The 12,122-nt window shown below is 44.9% G+C and overlaps 1 protein-coding gene across 1 annotated transcript in view; it reads left to right on the top strand.

The window, feature by feature from the left end:
• The window catches only part of COL17A1 (collagen type XVII alpha 1 chain), a 189,336-nt gene that overhangs the window by 164,188 nt on the left and 13,026 nt on the right, over positions 1–12,122 (top strand). Inside the window, exons 50-52 of the mRNA XM_086922741.1 lie at positions 7,370–7,465; positions 9,303–9,449; positions 9,577–9,720. Coding sequence (XP_086778867.1) covers positions 7,370–7,465; positions 9,303–9,449; positions 9,577–9,720 — 387 coding nt within the window. The remainder of the gene's footprint in view (positions 1–7,369; positions 7,466–9,302; positions 9,450–9,576; positions 9,721–12,122) is intronic.

The raw sequence follows: 12,122 nt of genomic DNA, 5'->3' as shown, positions 1-12,122 counted from the left end.
TACACCTTTGCCGCGCTAGCGGTGAGGGCGTTTGCTCGAGTCTGAGGTCTGGTGGCGCTAGGAATCGGCGCTTTGGCACAGGTAAGCCTGGCTGGCTTTTGTGGGTTAAAATTAGTGCAAGTGCTAATAAATTTTAAAAACAGAGCGAATAGTTACAAAATACCTCCGGCTTTCCGCCTCAGAGGAGTTCAGGTTAGTGAGGAATCGTTGCGCTGTCAAGCGTTTATATACTCGAAGTGATTGGTGGGCGTGGCCTCGCAGGGGGCGTGGCTACACCTTTGCCGCGCTAGCGGTGAGGGCGTTTGCTCGAGTCTGAGGTCTGGTGGCGCTAGGAATCGGCGCTTTGGCACAGGTAAGCCTGGCTGGCTTTTGTGGGTTAAAATTAGTGCCAGTGCTAATAAATTTTAAAAACAGAGCGAATAGTTACAAAATACCTCCGGCTTTCCGCCTCAGAGGAGTTCAGGTTAGTGAGGAATCGTTGCGCTGTCAAGTGTTTATATACTCGAAGTGATTGGTGGGCGTGGCCTCGCAGGGGGCGTGGCTACACCTTTGCCGCGCTAGCGGTGAGGGCGTTTGCTCGAGTCTGAGGTCTGGTGGCGCTAGGAATCGGCGCTTTGGCACAGGTAAGCCTGGCTGGCTTTTGTGGGTTAAAATTAGTGCAAGTGCTAATAAATTTTAAAAACAGAGCGAATAGTTACAAAATACCTCCGGCTTTCCGCCTCAGAGGAGTTCAGGTTAGTGAGGAATCGTTGCGCTGTCAAGCGTTTATATACTCGAAGTGATTGGTGGGCGTGGCCTCGCAGGGGGCGTGGCTACACCTTTGCCGCGCTAGCGGTGAGGGCGTTTGCTCGAGTCTGAGGTCTGGTGGCGCTAGGAATCGGCGCTTTGGCACAGGTAAGCCTGGCTGGCTTTTGTGGGTTAAAATTAGTGCCAGTGCTAATAAATTTTAAAAACAGAGCGAATAGTTACAAAATACCTCTGGCTTTCCGCCTCAGAGGAGTTCAGGTTAGTGAGGAATCGTTGCGCTGTCAAGCGTTTATATACTCGAAGTGATTGGTGGGCGTGGCCTCGCAGGGGGCGTGGCTACACCTTTGCCGCGCTAGCGGTGAGGGCGTTTGCTCGAGTCTGAGGTCTGGTGGCGCTAGGAATCGGCGCTTTGGCACAGGTAAGCCTGGCTGGCTTTTGTGGGTTAAAATTAGTGCAAGTGCTAATAAATTTTAAAAACAGAGCGAATAGTTACAAAATACCTCCGGCTTTCCGCCTCAGAGGAGTTCAGGTTGTGCCAACCTTTGGAAGAGCCTGCAAAGATGAAGAGAAGAGTATGACAGACAAAAGCGGAAAAAAAAAAACAAATACAAGATTGTATCTATATTTTTTCTCTAAACTCTATATTTCAAAATGAATTGACTTATCTGCTGATCTCGATTTCCTGCTGAGATGCTTGCAGTCCGGGACATAGTTTTATATCAGAGTATTCATCCATAAAGCTAAAACCGAATACAATTTCTAAACCATTTTCTTACTGCAGCATCATTAATGTTGTTATGAATAGCGGACAGGGTAATTTGTGAGGAAATCCAGAGTATGGTCTATTTTAGATGTTAATGATCGTATCTGGACTTGTTTCCTCTTATAAATCCAGATTACCATACCAATAGCCATATATTCAGAAATTCAAACACACAACTTCTATTTTTGGAGTCTGTGGGTTTAAGAATGCATATCACAACAAGTTTTTCAAAACTTCTTGAAATATACCAATGGCCATGTGTATCAATTTGTGTACATTTCATCCCGGTCAAATAGAAAGGTTACACCTAATCTCACAACAATGCGCAGACACGCATTGTTAGTACCAAAGGCTCAGATCACAGGCGTCAGCTGTTGACTCCCTGACCTGCATCACGGTGATTACTACCGATATGTAAAACATTTTAAAATTGCATTTTGTGCATTTTATTTTACTTAGCCAATCATTTATTTTCTCGAGCTTTTTGAATCTTAATTATCGCCTACCTGCACCCGCTGACTCTCCTGAGCCACTCTCCCCGGTCCACCGCAGGATATCCCGTTTGCGTGGACGGAGGTACCTCCAGCAAAAAGGAGGTCAGCGCTCTAGACACCACCCCCACACTACAACATAAACTCCTGGTCACCGGAGCGCGCAGCGGACGCGCATTGTTAGTAGCAAAGGCTCAGATCACAGGTGCGAGCTGTTGACTCCCTGACCTGCATCACCGTGATTACTACCGATATGTACAACTTTTAAAAATTGCATTTTGAACATTTTATTTTACTTAGCCAATCATTTATTTTCTGGAGCTTTTTGAATCTTTTAATTATCGCCCACTTGCACCCGCTGACTCTCCCAAGCCGCTATCCCGGTCCACCGCGGGATATCCCGTTTGCGTGGAGAGAGGTACTTCCGGAAAAAAGGAGGTCAGCGCTCTAGACACCACCCCCACACTACTACATAAACTCCTGGTCACCGGAGTGTGCAGCGGACGCACATTGTTAGTAGCAAAGGCTCAGATCACAGGCACGAGCTGTTAACTTCCTGACCTGCATCACGGTGATTACTACCGATATGTAAAACTTTTAAAAATTGCATTTTTAGCATTTTATTTTACTTAACCAATCATTTATTTTCTCGAGCTTTTTGAATCTTTTAATTATCGCCTACCTGCACCCGCTGACTCTCCCGAGCCGCTCGCCCCGGTCCACCGCGAGATATCCCGTTTGCGTGGAGGGAGGTACTTCCGGCAAAAAGGAGGTCAGCGCTCTAGACACCACCCCCACATTACTACATAAACTCATGGTCACCGGAGCCCACAGCGGACGCGCCGATGGCGCAGCCCGTCTGTGCCCGTCCGCGTCAGACCGCCGCCAGAGATGCTGCCCAACTACGCCCAGACTTCATTGCACTCTCCAAACTCTCGTATTCCAGGTCAGAGCTCACCCTTGTTGGAGAACGCTACCACCTCCCTTAAAGGCTTCCTAAGTAACGTTAGATCCTTACCTAAACACGCAATCGAGATGTGGGACCTGCTAGACTCCCCAGATGTGGGTTTCATAACTGAGACCTGGCTCAACCCCTCTAACACCCCAGCCATCACCATTGCCCTCCCAGAAGGGTATAACATTCTTAGACTCGATAGACAGGTCAAAAGCGGAGGAGGGATCGCAATTATTCACAATCACAGGGTAAAACCCTCTATCCTGGAACATCACTCTAATGGACAAATAGAGATCATGATTTTCAGGCTCGATCTGTCCCCCCAATCCAACTGGAAAGGGGCTCTGGTTTACTCCCCTCCAGGACCCCTAGCCGACTTCTCCCTCGCCCTCATGGAACTTATAGCCCCACACTTGATTTCTTCCAACAATTTCATGCTGTTGGGGAACTTCAACATCCACAGTGAGAACCTTGACAAGGCAGACACTGTATCCTTCCTCTCTGACCTTGCCACACTCAACCTCACTAAAATTAGCAATGGTCCGACTCACTAAGCTGGTCACGCTTTAGATGTGGTATTCACCAATTCCACCCTCCTCACTTGCGAAGCCCAGAAGCCAGTCAGCTGGACAGACCATGCTATCATCAAATTCCAACTAGAGGACCCCAAGGTACGCCAACAGCCAATCCCACGCAAACCATCGCAGTTCAGACAATGGCACAAAGTCAACCCAGCCTCCTTCGCTTCCTCCTATGCGATCACCAAAAGCTGGCCATGTAATAACACTGAAGATAGCCTCTCCCTTTTTAATGAATCTATCCTAGCTGCCATTGACCTGATCGCAACGGTAAAAACAGGACATTCCAAAGCCAAAGCCTTGCAGGCAGCATGGTTCTCCATAGAAATTCAGAAAGAAAAAAAAACGGGTGTAAAAATCTCGAAAGGAAATGACGTCGCACCAACCTCTCAGCCAATAAGGAAAAATTCAAGGCCGCCCTTACCCTGTATCACAAAAACATTAAGATCACATGTAAAGCACACATAGTCCTCCAACTTATTATTGCGGACAACTCGCCCAAAGCTATGTACCAAATCCTGAAAACCTTTACAAACCCCAAAGCCTGTGAATCAGAAGATACTCCCTCCCAAACGATATGCGATAACATAAGCAACCACTTTATAAAAAATATTGAAAACATTTACAATAATATTGTTACTGCCAAACATCCCCCTCCCCCAGGCTCCACTCCTGACACTCCCGATAGACCCATACCCAACCCGGATACCCTTCTAAATTCCCCCCCTCTAACACACAAAGAAATCAAAACTGCCATGAAGGCCATAAAGTCAGGCTCCCCACTTGATACCATACCTGCCAAAATCATGGCTTTTCTAACCAAACAACTATCTGAACCCATCTGCTCTATACTAAACCAGTCCCTGGAAGAAGGCCACTTACCATCCTCATGGAAGGCTGCCCAAGTCATCCCCATCTGAAAAAACCCCAAACTCCCCACAGATAATCTCTTGAACCTCCGCCCCATCTTCCTCCTCCCCTATTTGAGGAAAGTCTTGGAAAAACATGTCAATCATCATCTCTCCAACCACATTGAAAGGACTTGCTACCTTGCCCCCACCCAATCAGGTTTTCGTCCTAAATATAGTACTGAGACGGCCCTAGTGGCCGTCACCGACACCATCAGACTTTCCCTAGACCAGAATCAGCCTATTCTTTTAGTGTTATGGGATCTATCCGCTGCCTTTGACACGGTGGACAATCAGACTTTGCTCTTAAGAATCATGGAAGCAGGAGTCGGAGGGACAGCCCTAAAATGGATAATCAGCTTTCTCTCTAACCGCTCCCAAACCATCAATTTAGGCCCCTTCCGATCCACTCCCCAGGTACTCACTAAGGGGGTGCCACAAGGCTCATGCCTGAGTCCTTCTATGTTCAACATATACATAGCCCCTCTGGCAACCCTCTTGAGAAAACATGGGTTCGTTCTGATATCCTACGCGGACGACACCTAGCTCACCTTCGCTTTCAATAAAACTTCTCAATCTGCCCAATCTACTTTCTCCTCAGGCATGCTGGCAATATCACGCTGGATGGAAAGCAACTTCCTCCAACTGAATGCCGGGAAGACGGAGGTCCTGCTATTTAGAGATGCCCCCCTCCTTTGGTCACTTTCCTGGTGGCCTCCAGAACTAGGCAAACCCCCATGAAGAAACACGCTACACACACAGTCGGTTCCTGCTTCCACACCCTTGGCCTACTAAGGAAAGCTTTTCCTTATCTCCCGACACAATAAGAAAGACCCTAACACAGGCCCTGATACTAAGCAAGTTGGACTATTGCAACGCCCTATTGATCGCAGCAAATGAGTCCTCCTTAAACCGATTGCAAATGATACAGAACACAGCCACCAGCACAGTTCTGAATGCTCCCCCCAGATCAGCCTCCGCTCCCCTCCTTTACCAGCTACACTGGCTGCCCATACGACAACGTGTGAAATTTAAGATCTGCTGCCTCACACACAAAGCTATCTGGGGCAACGGCCCACCCTATCTAGTAGAGAGTCTTCACCACTATTACCCGGCCCAGGCTCTGCGCTCCAGCTCCCAATCTCTCCTCTAAATCCCCAAAATAAAAAAGGCTAGATCCGGAGGCAGGTCCTTCTCGTACCAAGCCCCTTTCATCTGGAATCAACTACCGCTCGCCCTAAGACAGTGTCAGGATCACCTAACATTCAGAAGACTCCTGAAAACTGCCCTGTTCTAACCTCCCTTTCACTGCTAATGCTGCGTTTCCAAGTGCTGAGATACCCCCCCGGGGGTGATTCAAGCGCTATACAAAAAATTAAATCAAATCATGTGTCATGGAACCACAGACATGAACTTCCACCTAAAATGCACAGTCAACTGATTTGCGTAATGCTGAAGGTTTTTGGAGCAGCAGTACTACCACAAAATATTTTTAAATATGTAATTGATCACATGCTCCAACCAGATTATTGACATATGTCTTATTTTTAGGATTCCATTATTCTCCTGATGGAATATGGCCATTTAACATTCTTAAAAGCTGCTTTAATTGCACTTGCTCACTGAGTAAGGATGGTATGCTGATGGGGAGTTCCCCGTGGGAACACACTTTGCATCATCTGACACATGAAAGCAGATTGTGCCATAGACATCTGAAGTAATACATCCAAGGGAGATACCTTTGAGAACCAAATAGGTGTGAATAATAAAGGTGTCTTCCTATTATTCTATCAAAATACTTTATATGAGCAGAACTCAAGGCAAAAAAAGATGTTCAAATGAACCCTTAAAGAGGAAATTCTATTGGAAGATAAATGGAGGTGTTACTGCTGCTCTCCACAATTTTGACATGACCACTTGTCAGACATAAGACGAAGCACTAGCCATGGAAAAAGAGAAACAACTATCCACAGAGGCAATGAAACTGTTTGCCAGAAACACATTGTAGTACCCACAGTCAGCAGTCAGAGATAGTCAAAAGAACACAGGGGCAGACTAAGATTAAATAGGTATTTATTTCTATACACATATTCAGAACCTGATAAGAAGGTAATTATTTAAAATCAAAGACTTAATAACCCTCAAAATGTAAAGGTATTCACAGGAGATTAAATAGGGGACCAAATATCAATGTATTGTCTTATGCATGGCCAGTTGCTTTCCCACCACACGTTGTCAGGCCAGATACATTCATTTACTGATCAAGATGAGAAGGTTTGTGATACAGAAGGGAGTGCGAAAGCAAGCTGCTCTTGGTTGACTACTTTTATCTTGAATGTTAGAGATGTTAACCAAACATGGTGTCACAATGGGATGGGAAAACTGAATCTTATCAAGGAACTAACTGACTGTTCTGAGTCGTCTCCACTTCTAGGCAGCTCTCTCTGCCTCTTATTCAAGTCTCTGTCCCTTAAGTCAAGATAACAGGATCAGTGGAAGGATGTTGCTTTCCCACCATTTTAGATCAAAGCTATCTTTAGGCACTTGGCTAAGAGAAAGTGACTATTCCTGACAGTGCCCTGCCTCTGAAAGGCGAGTGAGGCTGATATTGTAATTGAAGAGTAATTCAAATGTGGCTGCTTCTGACAGTTGCCTAAGCACCCTGACCTTAGCAGTCAGCAGCACCAGCCTGATGTGCATCTTCTTCATAGTCCTTCCACCATGCCCTGCTCTGATCACCTCTGGTCCACGGCCGCTCTATGCCAGCTCCTCTGTGTTAGAGTGCATGGAATGAATAAACAGCTCCAGAATAATGCAGACGGGTTGGGTAATCTGTTCCTTACTTCAGTATGACTTCATGTTCTTCCCTAGATACTAGGCCATCTTGTCATGTTGCTGGATTTAACGTGTGGCATTTATCCCCCAAGGTTCTGGAGTGGTTAGTGTCGCTGGTCCTCCTGGACCCCCTGGACCTCCCGGTTTACCTGGATCCGCCTACGGAGACATCACAGCTTTATTGCAAAGTAAGGAAGGGGGTGATTTGTTTGGAAGCAGTGTGGGAATAACAGAATGGCAGCGATGACAAACATAGGCATGAAAGAACTGAAAAACAACATTTCTTAAAAAACTAGAACTTATATTATAGAAGCAAGGGCGACACGTTTTGTGTACATCATCTTTTGTTAGCATTGGACTTTTGGTTGCAATTGTGATTCTCATCTGAGTTAGTGTAAGATAGTTTGAAATGGCTGTTTTCAGCAAAGAAAGTGCCAACTCTGCACAGTCCACCATGATCTACTGGCCCATGACAACTTATGAATGCCTATGTTGTGTCAAGGGCTATATCTTTAAGTTTACAATAAACATTGTTAAACAAGAATATGCAGTACTAATAGAGAAATATACTAAACCAAACCACTAATACAGAAATATAAACACATCGGTTTTAAATTGTTTATTTCAGATGGTTTGTTAGAGCAATTGGAATATGTTGTGCAAGACTGCTGACAGTGCAAGACGTCTTGCTTTTATGTGTGTGGTCATTTCCTTATTTCATATGATGGGTAGTACAGTTACAGCACTATCTAGAAGCAGTTGTGAAGTGAGGGGGAAAAAGTAAATGTGTTCATTGAGGCTGGAGTGCACGGTTGGCCCAATGAGTTCCTACAAGAGGGGAGATGATAAGTGTAGTTGATAAACATAGCTGCCCGTCTATCATCACGGGTGATCATCATGGTCCCAAGAGGCACACTTAAGTTGTTGAACTAGTAGAAATGGCCAGAAGAAGCATGGAAGTTACTGTACCCATCTCTGTAGTTTGCTTCTCAAGGAGGGAATGTGCATTGCACTCCAAGCCAAGTTCTGAATTCAAAGTGGTGCATTGTTCATTGATACACATCATAAGTGGGGCACTGCAGTGAAGAATACGCTGGTCATAGAGCCACCTAGGGGTAATAGAGGACTATTCATTTATAGCATTTGGTGGTCCCTTAATCACAGTTGACAGACCTGAGGTCCCCTTATTAGACTGGAGGTCCTTAGATAATTTTTTGTGGAGTAATTGGGAACTAATGCTTCCATTTCGCAGGCTACAAGTATGGTACTGCCAGACGGCAATACGTTTAGCACACCATGGAGTTATAGAAAGACAGTGTATTAAAAGGATTTTATTATGACCATCGAAAATAGAGGAAACTATATGTGTCTAAAAACTAATGAAAGCTTGTGTGCAACAATAACTAATATAGCAGATGCAGTAGACTCAAAGGTGCTAGGCCAGTTTCAAGAGTCCTGTGCAGGTTGTATTCATCTGCTTATACCCAATAGTATCAGGAGCTGGAGTTAATATTTGTACACAGATTGCTGCTAAACAAAGCTGAACTGCACAACCAGTCACACATTACGAGGTCCTTGGTAATCCTGATGAATTATACAGCACCTGAGAATTGTACCTTGATGGTAATTCCAAGGTACAGTAGTGCTGCACCATTATGGGGGGTTGCCCTGAGAAAAATAAATTTCCACAGAATTTGAGTTTCCACACTGATTTCTATTGGTTTTCCTCACATTCTGCACTTTGGTGCAGACATATTCCATCATGTTTTCACCAGCAAAATATGTCAATGGAAAACCACAAAGAGTGCAGTATTACTGCTCTCCTCTTTATACCGATTCAGGTGGAAACTCATGCTTCTGCCAAAATCTGGATTACCGAGAACCTCGTTATGAGGTCAATAGTTGGATTATCATTGATCAGAGATGCAAGATGTTTAACTAAGGTAATGTTGATGAAACATTCCATTAAACTGTTGCTGGAGAGTTGACTAATTTGTTACTTGTTTCATTTTTCCCCTCTGACAGCATCTGAATTTAGAGGCATTGTTGGACCACCAGGGCCACCAGGACCACCAGGACGTCAAGGATCACCCGGACTGCCCGGCCCTCCAGGAGTTCCTGGCTTCTCCCAAGCCAGCTACGACAAGCAGGACATGGTGGCCTACCTCGAAAGTACGGTTTGGATAAACTGAGTCCAATAATCCATGGCTCCTTGTTTTAAGCAGCGCACTTTATTAATTTCTAAGTTACACACATTTTGATGTCTATGTTTCTTATTCTTTTCTCTCTTCCCATCAAGGTGTGGGGTACGTGGCAGGAAGGCAAGGGCCACCTGGACCCCCTGGACCTCAGGGACCTCCAGGCAACACAGGCGGCCTAGTTTCATATGTCGAAAACAACCAGGGAGATCGATTCAGGACCGAACTGATTGAATATCTAACAAGTAAGCACTTCTTTACTTACTATTTGTTGTATAATACTCAGTCAGACTCAGCATTGAATGGTGCAAGAGTGAATAAACTAATGCCACTAGATTTACATCAGAGTCCTCTTTTCACACTGCTCCTCCTCCGGCAACAAAAACTATGACTGAAAATTATATAAACACATAGCCAGCATTAAGCAATAGATGCTTCACCAACTAGAGTCAGAGAACTATGCACTGACACCTATCACACTTGTCTTGATCAGAACACTTCTCTAAGTGTTTTCATTTTTTAAAAATGACCTTAGATCATAGTTGATTGCTTTACCGTCCGAAAGTCACCCAAAATCTTGGGATTTCATATGAATAATACATTGTAGGACTTAATGAGCAAATACTATGACACTCATGTATAGAGCTTTTCACACAGAACAACTGAGATAAGCCTGAAGAAGGAACTATCCTTCACTATCATCTGTCCATCAGCCAATAGTATGTCAAATGAGTCAGTCGATTTAAGGTCTTATTACTCTAACACTAAGTGCTATTGAAAACAATCAAGTCTAGCCAAGGTATGTCTGACACAGAAGATGACTGGCGCAAACTTGAAAGTCATCTTCTATATGACTGTAAAACTATCTCAGTAACTGATAGAATGAAAATCGCTTCTGATTTGCCAGGCGTAGATTCGGTTGTTGCAAATATAGGTGCTGTTGATGAGCTAAAAGGTATTAACAAAATTTCCATCATAACAATTAGAAGATGACACTTTGGCTAGCAGAGCACACAACGCACAATGAGATTTTTTAGAGCAGCCTCCAGGTGCAGCTACCAGAAGTTCTCAGCACTATCAATTTTGGCAAGGTTGCTTTTGATTAGGAACGCGGTCCTTCATCACCGGTGACTACAAAGACACGGTGTGTTGTAGACCATACATTGCCCCCCCCCCCCCCCCGGTTCTTGAATGGCCCAGTTATTCATAGTATAGTCTTGTTCTCAGGTCAAGTTAACTTGCAGTGGTGCCTTGCATAGCCTGCAGCAGCGACACAGCTGATTCTATGCCTGCATATAAAACAAGTACTCCTATCACTAGGTAATATCTGAAAACTCAAAATGTACTTGCTCCTCTGCCTTGCCTGCCTTGTCTTCAACTTCCTGTTCAGTGTCAAGAACCCATATGGTGTGTGAAACCATATGGCCTCCTCCATGCATTTTAGAAAAAATATTGTAATACACTACAGTTCTGTATATTGAATAGCAAACCGCATCAATGCTATGTCAAGAAAAATAAATTGGAATAAACCATGCATTGACAATGCAAAACATACTGTCCTCTTTATTACCTACATGCCAAGCTTCTGTCTGCTTTTTATCGGTGGGTTTAGGTCGAAATTGAAGAGGTGGTTGTTCAATGGTTCCCTGAGGGGACCTGCAGTCTGCTTCCAGTTACAACAATCCAAAACTAAGAATCATGTCACAGTCTTACGACATTTCTCAACATTGTTCAACTATCGCTTATGTGTTCGCTGCAGCATGTGAAAGCGTGAGAGAGTATGGAGAACTTGGTTGTTCCAACTTACCACTGCAATCACTGCCTGATACACTGCTCAGTGTATGTCTACTTTTCATGTAGGAACCAGGGGTGTAGAGTGGATCCTCATTATAAACTACTCTTCTGAGAGTAAGATCTTTGCAAGCAATCGCCTTCCGTGCATGTCCTGTTGAACACTGAACAATTATCTGATCTGATTACCTCACTCCAGAACAGTGAAGGGTGCCAGCCGGGTACCCATCCTGTGTAGCATGCTCATGTTGAGTGATCTAGGGTTTGGGGTCTTTTTTTAACTTTAAATGCCTGACCACAATGTTTCCAGGCTGGTCAATGCAATTCTCGCAGGAAGAGGGTGCTGTGGGAACAAGAGAGACCCTTAGGGAACCACAACATCTCCGCAGGCTGCAGACAACTGTTCCGCACCCAACCCACAATCCCTCCTCACTGCCCGTGCTCATACTTGCACCCTTTCACTCCTCCCTCCTTGTCTCCAGAATTTACATCTCTGCCCTACCACACTGCACCTCCATGACAATGTTGCTGGTTCTCCCGACACCCTTCCCTCCACCCCAATCCCCATCACTATCCTTGACTTTCTGCATAACACTGTCATCATCCAAACTTTGCATAATTTTCCCTACTCTCCGCAACTCCCTGCTGGGAGTCCCTGTCCCTGCTGACACTCGTGACACAACGGAATCATCCACAAAGGTCTCTTGGTTGCTGACCGCATTTGTTGCATCCGATTGACTCACACCTGGGCGTCTGCTTCAGGTGAACTAAGTGATTCATGTATGTACAGGTTATGTGATGAAAATGTATGGCACAATGCAGATATGAGGACTGATCAACACAGCACGAACATGAG

This window comes from Lissotriton vulgaris, chromosome 5 (assembly GCF_964263255.1).
Source record: "Lissotriton vulgaris chromosome 5, aLisVul1.2, whole genome shotgun sequence".
In the NCBI taxonomy this organism is placed as follows: Eukaryota; Metazoa; Chordata; class Amphibia; order Caudata; family Salamandridae; genus Lissotriton; species Lissotriton vulgaris.
The sequence above is the reverse complement of the archived record's forward strand: the minus strand, read 5'-3'. Positions and strand labels throughout refer to the sequence as shown.